The 11329-nt window shown below is 51.3% G+C and overlaps 3 protein-coding genes across 3 annotated transcripts; 1 reads left to right on the forward strand and 2 right to left on the reverse strand.

Annotated features, from left to right (window-relative positions):
* Positions 1-234: 234 nt before the first annotated feature.
* M431DRAFT_79096 (hypothetical protein) lies at positions 235-3702 on the reverse strand (the record flags this gene model as incomplete). Its single annotated transcript, XM_024922778.1, has 1 exon — positions 235-3702. One exon carries the CDS (start codon positions 3700-3702, stop codon positions 235-237), a length of 3468 nt encoding a protein of 1155 aa, XP_024776934.1.
* Positions 3703-7243: 3541 nt separating this feature from the next.
* M431DRAFT_77975 (hypothetical protein) lies at positions 7244-8835 on the forward strand (the record flags this gene model as incomplete). Its single annotated transcript, XM_024922635.1, has 2 exons — positions 7244-7582; positions 7672-8835. 2 exons carry the CDS (start codon positions 7244-7246, stop codon positions 8833-8835), a joined length of 1503 nt encoding a protein of 500 aa, XP_024776935.1.
* A 541-nt stretch (positions 8836-9376) lies between these two features.
* Positions 9377-10737, reverse strand: M431DRAFT_79575 (hypothetical protein; the record flags this gene model as incomplete). Its single annotated transcript, XM_024922838.1, has 3 exons — positions 9377-9578; positions 9641-10040; positions 10110-10737. The coding sequence occupies 3 exons, from the start codon at positions 10735-10737 to the stop codon at positions 9377-9379; spliced, it is 1230 nt and encodes a 409-aa protein (XP_024776936.1).
* Between the last annotated feature and the right edge of the window lie 592 nt (positions 10738-11329).

Here is an 11329-nt window from a genome sequence, read left to right on the forward strand (position 1 = left end):
CCATTCTCCACAACAAATCCAAAATATCGACCCGACCCAAAAAATATCCTTTTATATACATCCAAAGTACTCAGAGAAGATTCCTCTCGGAAGACGCCGCGTGCTGAATCGCGTCACAAATCCCTCGTATCGTACAACTTTATCCTTTTAAGCTTGTCGACAGCATTCTGCTCGCTTCGTCCTCGTTCTCCATGTGAGTTGACACCGTGTCCTCAAAGTCCAGCCGCCGAATCCTTATATACGTCCTCCCTCGACGACCTCTCGTTCCAAAATCTCTACTTGCCCAAACTCCCCTGTTCGCCGGCGTTCCATAACCCACCGCTTTTCCCCGCTTTCTTCTTCCATCATATAAGATATACTATCTGTTGATCCCTTCTGCCGCTGATGTCCTCTCTCCGGACTTGACGCGTCTTGACTGCTACACATAGCATGAGGGTGTGCATTGGATGCTGTGAAGGCAGAAGGATGAGGAGGATCGCTGAGCGGAGAAATGCCATCTTGAAAGATGTTCGATCCCATTTGGATCGGCGATGTTGAGATCGCTCCCCAAGCTGAAGCCATGTCTGCCTCTCGGTTCATGAATTCGGGCCCAATTGACGATCTATTGGCAAGGGCCGACGTGGGCATTGTAAGCGTAGGACTGGCAGGAACACTGCCATCCGAATCGCGACTCACGATGGAGAAGACAGAGTTCTTTCGTGTATGAGCTGTGGAAGGGGGGAACCCGGTCGGAAAGCTGGGTCCTCTCGGCGAACCTGGACCCTCTCCCCTTTCTGACCTTGGGGAACCATCTTTACTGGAAGCCAGGCTGGCTTGCGAGCCGCCCCATGCCTTTGACCGCAGTCGGAGGAGTGCCGTGAGATTCATCTGGTCGTCGCCTCGGTCCGCCATCATGGCTAGCTGGGCCAGTCCGGGGCTCTGGACGATTGGAGTGCCACTAATAGGCGGCATTCCGAGGCTCATGAGGGAGTTTCTATTGGAATACTCGGAGCGCTCAGTGATAGGAGTTAGATTCGGCTCCCTCGAAACTACACGCCCGCTTACGCTGCGATTTAGATTGCTTGCGCCTTTGGGGCCGAAAAATCCACCAGCGACATATCCGCTGCCCTCCACGTTGGAACCTGAGCCGTGGTTGTTGACTGGAGCAGCATAAAAGCCAAACTCTTGTCCATACCACCCATCAGAATCGTTAGCCAGAGCACTAGCATTGGCTTCGGCAATGATGGCATCGTCGTCCATTTCAAAATCATCCATATCATCGTAAGAATAGCCATAGTCGTCGTACTCGTAGTCACGGAGCGCATCTGAATCATCAAAACTTGTGGGCACTTGGCCATTATTATCTGCATCGGTAGGAGACCGCGCTGCTGCGCGTTCGAACTGGCCAGCCTCTGCTGCTCTCTGGGCGGCTGCAGCCAAAGCCGCCTGATAGGCAGCAATAGGATTTGGGCTGTACGGCTGAGGAGCAACAATGGTAGTCTCAGATAACGGGGGTAAGTCGCTCGGAGGTAAGTCGCTCGGGATTTCAGCAGCAGCATTCTCAACCGAGTGCTCCGTGCTGATGCTCGTAGAGGCGTGTATCGCTGACTGAGCATCCTCCAGCTGCTCTGAAGTCTGCTGGGATGCCACCTCACCCTCTGGCGTCTCCGTCTCCTCCTTCGGGGACTCTTGGTTGTTCTTCTCCCGCGCTGACTTTGCTTGTGCGAAAGCTCCAGGTAGAGGTCGGCCGTATTGATCAGTATCATCATTGTCAAATATTGACTCATCAAAAGGCACCCCATCATCTACAGGTGATCCGGCTAAATCTTCGGCAAACACACCTCCGAAGCCAGTCATGCCTGCATCAAAATATAGCTCGTCCTCACTGATCCTGCGCCGCGCGCCCGGTGGCGGAGGCATACCAATAGGGGTAGGGACAGAGCCTGCTTCCAAACCCAATGCTTGGAAAGGGGCTGAAACAGTATCAACTCCATGGATCCCCAGACCGGACACCTCAGCATCGGCCTCCTGGTCTGGAACTGAACCCGGCTCGGGCGATAGAGGGAGGTTCGAGAGCCCTGGCGTGTCCTTTGTCATGGCACAACCAATAACCTCGCCATCGGCATCTCTAGGGGTTGGCATCATGCCTCCGCTCTGTGGAGTCGCCAGAGACGATGTTGGATTGGATCGCTGAAAACTGAAACCGGCAAAGTTTTCTTGATCATCATCTGGATCGACTTCATCCTCAATATACTGAGCCTCTTCTTCATAGTACTGATCATCAAGATAAGGCTCTTCTTCATCCTCGTAATCCGCATTAATTCCAGGAATTTTCTCTTCCAATCCGTCATCGTCCATCATGGCGTCGTAATCAAAGGCATCTTCATCAAAGTCATCAAAGCGAGAGTCTCTTGGCTCCTCGCCTTGTGCAGCTTTCTTATCCAACTCCCGCTGTCGGTGCCGTTCTTCCAGGAGTTTTTCCTGCTTGGCGGCTCCAATCATGTCGAAACTAAATCGTGAGGACGTACTCTTCATATGTCTCGGTATAGACGAGAGGGAGACGTTTCTCGACCTGGTCGTTCGTATAGAGCCGGTATTTCTGGCTGAATCACCCATCTCCTGAGTAGTGGCCTGAGAAATTGTTGAAGGGGTCGATTGAAGAGCTGGGTCATTGCCCTTCATGGTTAGTCCAGTAACGACATGGTCGTCCAACGGAAAGGCTTGCTCTGCAGTGGAGGAACCTGTTCTAACAGAAGATACACTAGATGATTGGGCAATGGTGTGCGAATTTGTGCTCCCGGATTCTGGGCGGGCAGGATCCGACGCACTGCTCATCATGCGGCGTTGTAGCTGCCCGTCTAACACTACTGGGCCACGCGTCTCCGCCCCATCATGAGGGCCCACGCCCGACTCCAGGGCGATATTGGCCAAAGATGCAGAGCGGATGGCCACGGTATCATTAGTAGGAGCATTTGTCCTTCGTCTTGGTGCGCTAAAATCATGAACCCTAGTACCTTTAATACGAGGGTCATATGTAGGCTCGTCTAGACGACTGTCTAGGGGAAGAGGCAAGGTATTTGTAAGGTTTTGGTTGTTTCTCCTCCTCAACAGTAACGTTGACATGGGGTTCTTGAGAAACGGCAATCCCTTCTTCCCCTTCTGGGGCTCAATGTTTAATACACTACTCGAAGACAAAGATTCGCCCGCCAGTCGAGAACCAGACAGCCGCTGGTTAGATGATGAGGAGTAGGGAAGATTGCCCTTTGAACTACTGGATGCCTGCAGCGGTGGCCTTGATAGGTCGGCATTGTTTGACATGGGCGTCGGGTGAGAAGTTTGAGCATGGCCGTCCACTTGCTGTGCTTCCACATTCCGCTGGTAGTTCCGGAGGGCAACGCCGCCGATAAATCCAGAGCCGGTGCTGTAACCCGATCTCTGGACCTGTGGAGGCCGGCCGGCAGTTTGCGGTTGTTTCTCGACATCCCGCTTCTCCCCAAGAGGTTCTAGATTAAATTCGTTTGACGTCACGCGGTTTATCGGCGGCAGGGTATACGGTAATGAGTTGGAAGCAGAAGATGACAGCTGTGCGTCGAGAGGAGATGCTGAGTCAGGGTTCAAGGGCGACTGTTGATGGCTGTTGAGAGACGAAGGCGAGGATTGATCCGGAGCCGGCGAGGTCGGGTTTGAGGGCCCCCGCCGGTGGAATCGCAGGTGGGAAAGCATGTCGTGCGTTGTGTCGAATGTTGCACAAGACGTCCGAGGCCTAGACGCAGAAGAAGGGTCGCAATGCGGGCGCGATCATAGCTCGCGGATTCGGACCTTGTGCATTGTTGATTCGATGTCGCTTTGAGAGGGGTCCGAAGGCAGCAACTGAACGGGGCGGTTGGAAGGCGCTGCAAGCGTCCGTCGAGGTGGCTGAAGCTCTGCGTCCCGAAGTTATCGCGCTCTGGTGCTTGATTGAAATCAACTGCTCGATACACGCTCTCGGACGAAGCTGCGGCGCAAACAGCCGATGGTTCAGACGGGCAGAGACGCTGGTGTCTGTGTCTGTGTGTGTGTGACGTTCTAGGCGCGATCGACAACGGGCGGTTCCATAAATACAAAATCGAGGCAGAACGGGTAAGCAGGGGAGCCGCTAATAAAATGGAGGGCATGCCATGCACAGGTACTGAGTACCGCCGGGTTAAAGCCCCTCTCGCAGCGAATTTCGACAGTGGCTAGGTACAGATACAGCAGGTCCTAACAAGAGCCCTTCAAGGTTGATTCAATCCTAAAATATCATCCCGTCCAGTCCAGCCCTTTGTTGGTAAACACCTCAGCTGCAAAACTCACGTTGGCAAATGCCAGTCCCGCCACGTGCGCTGTGCCCTTGAAATTACGGGGGAACCGAAATTCAAGGAAGGTGATGTCAGCAGCGGCTGCGGTGTTTTCACAAGAAGCTGAATCGAATTGATTGAGCGCTGCAAGGCCATGCAAGGGAGGAGATTGCCGATGCGTGGTAATTCATCGCCTGTTGAAGAAAAACCAGTGGCTTCCAGAATAGGACCCGAGTGAGCCCTATCAAGTCCTAGATTGTGACTGGATGTCGGTCACGGTTGAGGCTATAGGCTTCCAGGTAGGGCGCTTACATGTGAGCCTACCGGAAGAAAAATCGAGGTGAGCTCTTCTTCACCGTTGCTTTGGTGATGGGCCCGTTCTTATCATTTGCAGAAGATATGGACTCCATCCATCATCGAGCTTGTGCAGCAGATCACACGTCGCTGGCACCCCTCTTGCAAGGCATTTGCCTGGCATTCTGGCGCACTGGAATGTGATCACCAGCTAATTACCCTCCCTCAAACAACCTATCAAAACACACGGCATACAAAGTAACGCTATCGAACAAAGAGAAAATTTTCATCCCTTGGGCGCGTACATCTAGCTAATAAGTGCGCAACACGTAAGCTCCAGTCTCTTTACACGTATTACAGCATGTTGAGTGAAGCTTCGGGGCCGGGTTCGGCAACTCTGGTGTAGCTGACGGGCACCGCCTCACCGGCAGACACTGCCGACGGGAAAGCTGGGACGAAATCTGGGTCTCGGAGAAATCTGAGCACGTTGTTGGACTGACAGAGTATAAAATGGGCTGTTTCGTGGTGGTGGCTTATAAGTGTGTCAGCATTTACGGCTCTTGAAGCGGGAGCACATACATCCGTGTCTCTCAGGCTGTTCTCAGCCTTCCACGATTTGATATAATGATATAATTGCTTATGCTTTAGACGCACTGATCGCTCCTAGAGAAGATGCGACAAAGTGCTCTCTGCTCTACAATTCCCAACAGGTGATGTTACCTAGGTAAGCGCATCGTGAAATCAACCACCTTAGCTTCGCTTCTTTAGCCTTGGGTGAGAAGTGGTAGCGCATTGGCAGGAAAGCCACATGCTTCATAACGCATCATCGTTAGCTGTTTGATCGACGGCCATCAACAGCTAGCGATGGTGGAATTCTCTAGTGGTGTGCTTTACGCCCCTCTTCTAATAATAATTCCAGCTTTTCCCCAGCTTGCTCCTTATTAATAGGTAGAAAATGGTGTCGCAGGAAGAGCCTAGGCCAGATATTCTCGTTGGAACCGTTATCGATATGGTAAATGCAGGTACCCAACCCTTGAACGTCTCCCACTCCGAGATGCTACCACTACTACATGCATCTACTACTTCCAGGATAGACGTCTTTAGCCAACTTTGCTGCTATGCTTATTATCATTTGTCTGCTAAAGACATTTTTGCCTTATATGCAGTGTTATTCCACGCCTTTCCTTAGCAGCAGCCGGTGATGGCTTGTAGCTATAAAGGACAGGTACTCTCCAAGCCAAGGAGTCGCGTCGGGGTCTTGGCCTCGTCCAAAAGATGAGAGATCCTGTCGCGTGCCCCTTTTCCAGATGGAGTGTCCAAGCAAATTAGGCGCCCTCAGCATCAAAACTACTGCATTGATTCCGGCTTTCATTCGCCCATTTCTGGTTCGCTCGGTCTCGTCTCACGTAGGCCAAGACTCAAAAGTACATAGTTTGTCTTTTCTTTGTTACATACTCCGGACTTGATCGGACAAACGGCCTGCGGATCACTGCCCTCGACGTGCTTTGGGGGCTAGTCTCTCTCATCTACAATATATATGTCGGCCGGGTATTCCTCTCTAATTCCTCTTTAACCAGGAGATTCGACCGACCTGCTGCATTACATCTAGTAGCATCTGCACGAGAGACGCACAAGTCAGTACTTGGAACAGCGTCTGTGTCTCCACTCCCCCGAAAGCGGTGGCTTTGTGGCATCGCCAAATGGGCACCACGGCAATGCGGCATCGAAGCTGCGTTTCAGCCATTCCGGTTGCCGGGTATATTAAAACGACATTGCATTTTGCGTAAAAAAAAACCGGTGTAGGGCATATTAAAAGCGGCTGATGTGAGTTTTGTACACGTATGCCTCAGTAATACGCGCAAGAGTCCATGATTATAGGCGTTTGATTATAGGCATTTCCAACAGAGTTTCAAGATGGTTGTTACAACTCTTACTGATGGAAGTACACTTCGGTACTTGTACAGTCTCCAGTTGCATCGCCGTTTATTATCAGCGACTTACGTGTACGGGCGTACGTACCACCTTGTTCGCACGGCATTGTGTCAGGATTCAGTGGCAAGGATTCTCCGGTATAATCAACCTAGTTCGCTGCTAGCAGTTGAAGTGCCGTCACCTGGTCCTTCTTAATACTTCGTACCTCCATGGATGTCAATGTTAATACATCTGCTGCTCGCGTGCGCGTTCTCCGTACTGGGTAAACGGTTGACGATCCTCCATTATTACTGTCTGTACTGTTAGCCTCCTGGAAGCTATTGACGCTTGCTTCTCTCTCCATCCTCAACGCGATAACCTCACTCACTCACTCTTACTCATATCTACCACTTCCCCGCACCCTCTTCTCCCTTGTCCTCCTCATCGCCGCTTATACATCGCACCTGTACTCGTAATTCTTCTTCTTTCGGGCCCCTGGTGATCAGTTTTAGGGGTCTGCTTAGCGCTTCTGGACAGGCCCATGCGGATCCCCCCTGGGTCTCACGCCGTCTTAACCCCATCCTTCGATACTGCTTTAATACACGCCCAGGCCTAGCACCGGCGCCCGATTTCATTATATCAATCTCATCTCATGTTTGTTCGCTGAAGCCGCCGTTTCCTTTTGCCTCTATTTCGTTCTGCTTCCTCCAACCCTAACCCTCGCCACGCGAGCTTGTGGCAGCATGAGCGGCTTCGCCAAAGAACAACTCCCAAGCGATGGCTCGTCGAACTGGAGTCTCCATGCAAAGGCATTTCTCGTCGTCTGCTCACATCGCATGTGGCGGGGCGGTCCGCGATCCATCCTGCAGATCGCCGCCGCTGCCTTTGGTCTGCTCATGCTCTTCTACTTTGTCACGCTGCAGCTCGACGACCGTTACCAGCAAATCCTGAGCTGGTCAACGCCCGAATCAGGAGGCTCTGGTGACCTTCGAATTGTCGTATTTGGATCGCAGGACTTGATGGGAAGTGCACCTGATGCCAAGCACACACACACATCTTGGCCAGAGCACCTCTGCAAACAGGTAAGAGGGAGAGCTAACCCCAGATATACACTTACATCTTGTATGTACAAATACCTACACTCGACAATGCTAACTTACTACTCTACCAGCTCAAATGTCACTCTGTTCTTTCTTTCATCCCTCCGATCGAATCACAGCCCGGCCTAACCTCCAACAGCATCTATGGCACAGAGATACGAGCCTTGGAAATGTTTAATGAGCAAGCAAATCTCACAGGAAAGCCTGCCCTCGACAACTTATACATCCCCGAACAGTATCCGGTGCCAACAAAGACCCCGGATCTGGCAGCGCAGGTTCAAAAGTTTCTTACCATGGCTCCGCCAAAGATACCGCCTCGAGAGACGCTGTGGGTTTTCACATTTGGCACCTGGGAGACGTGGAACATGGCCTCGCTGCCGCGGGAAACAGGCGAAAGACTCATTGACGCCTCGGTCACCGATATTTTCACTCAGGTCGAATTGCTCTACCGAAAGTCGTTGAACCCAGCGTCTCCTGCGTTTTCTGACTTCTGGTCGAATGTAACCAAGGAAGAAGTCCAGGCTCTTACGCACCCCGACCCCGAGAACAAGCCCGACGAGCGCAAAACGGAGAGCTTCCGCGTCGTGATCCCGCAACTCTTTGACATTACCCTGGCCCCAGGTTGGCAGAAGCGGCCCCTTCCATCTGAATCGCAGTCGAGGGGCGTTCAGATGCGTAACGCTGCATATCTCAACGCAAGGTGGAATGATCAAGTGTCTAGGCAGCTGGAGGATTGGAGAAGGAAGGGCAACTCTAAGCCTGAGGGGGTCGAAGATGAGGGCATTGAAACGGCTTCATCAGTTCCGACAATGGCATCTTTGCTGCGATATCTCCCGGAATCACTTCAGCCTAAGGAGAAGGACAACAATGGAGAAGAGATCAGTGAAGATGTCATTTACGCGCCTTACCCACGACGATTGGGCTTGCAATCGTCTTTGGTCAAGAGTGTCTTGGATGCCATGACGGAAGAAGAAATGCAGCGATCCGGCCTCCGGGATAGCAGAGGCCGAGGCAGCAGACCTGCAAATGATGCGATGCGATTTTTTGACGTCTGGACACCTTGTATCGCCGATGCCCGATCCGTTACTGGCATAAGTACATCGCAGCCCAGCCAGGAGTGTGAAGCTCCGAACGACCATTTATTCTATGACGAATTTACTTTTGGAGAACGTGCCAAGGAGGAATTGGCGAAGCAGACTGCTGCTCAGATTCGAGAGTACTTGTTCGTTTCATAGAGGTGTCAATATTACGCGACTAAGAGTAGAGTTGCATACATATTGGATTAGTGCTGGGAATTATCTTGGGGAGCGGCTTTTGGAAACGCGATGATATAATAGCTTGGTGGGCATGATCAAAGCATAGGGATGGGTATAGGCGAAAGGCGTTTTTTGGAAATCTTAACTGTCGGTACACAGGGGAGATGGAAACAATAGGTTGGGAGTTGTCAGAATACATACTTGGATTGACTGTATCTGAAAAGCCTCTATTAGGCCTTGAATAAGAGATGATGGTCCTTTGCATGATGAGAAAGGAAACAATCACGAGGGCTGTTATTATATGGATACGCCAACCATGCACTTCAATACTACGAATAACATGGAAGAACACGGCCAACGAAAATGTGATGAATCGTTCCTATACATCTTGAGGTACCCTCGAATAGGTAGCAATTATATCCTCCGAAATCATGAAAGCATATCCAGTCAGATTGCAATCCAAGCGCCGCTCAAAAACAATAAAAATACAAATGATACCAGAACAAACGCTACCCCAACATTATGAATTTCTCTGGACGGCCTTCTTCACCAGATCCAAACACTCATCAGGATTCTCAAAGACGTGCCAGGAATCTCTGGGGATACCCGTAAATGCCTTTTCGAACCTCTGCGGCTCATTCTTCTCCGCGAGACCAAAGGAAGCCGAATTGGTATCCTTGCGGATGAAAATCATCCTGATCCAGCCAGGGAACGTTCGATAACTGAGTAGCAGACAGCGTTAGCTTCACTTCGTACAAGAGAAAAGACGGGGTTTTGTTCTTACATCTCGCCATATGCCTCGGGATCAGACTGCGTAGAGTCTCCAAAAACGATGAGCTTCCGCTTCGGCAGCCACGAATTGATCTTCTTCATGCGGTCCACCTTGTACTCCTCCGTGCCGACCGTCAGCGAAGACAAAAGTCCGGACACGGTCTTCCAGCTGGAATCCCGCAGGATAAAGGTTCCTGGGGGGTAGTACGTGTCCCGGAAGCCCTTGAGGAAAGGATACAGGTTGTAAGGAGATGCGGAGAGGTAGAACCACGGCGTGTTGTGGGGGAGAAACGACTTGATGCCTGCGTAGAGCTCGGGCATTCCTGGGACTGGGGATGGGGCGTTGATGAATGTTTCTTTGAGGATGCCGACGGGGTCACTGGTTGTTGTGATTTTGATTGTGTCGTCAATATCTAACAATTTCCATGTCAGTCTTAGTCTTTTCATATGAGCCGATCGAGATCAAAGTAGCGAGCTCTCACCAGATATGATGCCCCAACCTTCAGGAGCCGCAAAATGAGTCTCCATGCTCAAAACACCGCTCACACCCTCAATATCTAATGTGGTCTTCTTGGTAGTAAACGACGCCTTGCTGTTATGCAGCAACTTCAAAACATTCGTCGAAATGCCATTAAATCCACTCGGCCCCAGCTTCAGCTCCAAATCCCCCTGCGACACCGTCGTCGTCCTCGCCGCCTGAATGTCCCACAAGAACGGCAACAGCCTCTCCTCAATCGTCTTGCGCTCCTCCGCATCGTCAGCCAATCCAATGGCGCCCGCAATGCCCGCGACGATGTCGGCGACTGCGCACTTGGGCTCGTTCTCAAACACGGCCATGATGAACTCTGCCTGCCACGGCTCGTGCTCGGCGGCCTTGAAGGCGGTGTTGTCAAAGAGCCAGACGACGTCGCCCTTGACGATGGCCTTGGCGAAGGGGTTCCAGGTGCTTATCTCGTTGAGGACATTGCTGACGGAGAATTGGTACGGGGCGGATACTTTGGGGTTGACGAGCTGGTTCTCGACGTCGTCGAATTTCTGGTGTTTTCTGGTTCGCAGCTGCATGGCGTTGGCGACCTCGGAAGGTTCAAAGTCCAAATCTTGGTTGTCCATTGTTGAAAGATGGGGAGGAGGAGGACAATTCTATTTACAAATACCGATTAAACGGGTGATGACTGATGATGGAACGGGCTTTGAAAATCTCTAGACGGCCCAAGTAGCAAGAATTACTATATTCAGCCTTTTGAGTCAAAACTCAGCCTGTGTCAGCAGGTACACAACTCGTCGGCCTCGTGCACACACGCTCAAGAGTTGTCAGACGGGAGGGTGAAAAGAAGGCGGCACAAGAATTCGCTGATGACCAAAACGAAGAAATAAGGAGTAAAAAGCCAAGAACACGATCCGAATCCTCGTAATCTACTTTTAAACAACGATTTAAATAGAATCCCGATGAAACTCTGCGCCTTGATCCGTGAAGCAAAAGGAGAGAGGGGGTGGCCAATAGGAGCAGAACCCGTGGTCAGCAATTCAGATGGTTCCGATTTAGAAACGCAAGTCGCATGCGAAATGGAGTGAGATGAGACGCAGGGGGTTTTGCAGATAAAAAAAAGGGAAAAGTGATGGACAGTGATTTGGAGCCATTCTTATGACCAAACTGAGCCATCACCATGGGATTGAGAAGGCTGGGGTGTGGGGTAGCTGAACC

The sequence above is a fragment of the Trichoderma harzianum genome (genome assembly GCF_003025095.1).
Source record: "Trichoderma harzianum CBS 226.95 unplaced genomic scaffold M431scaffold_3, whole genome shotgun sequence".
In the NCBI taxonomy this organism is placed as follows: Eukaryota; Fungi; Ascomycota; class Sordariomycetes; order Hypocreales; family Hypocreaceae; genus Trichoderma; species Trichoderma harzianum.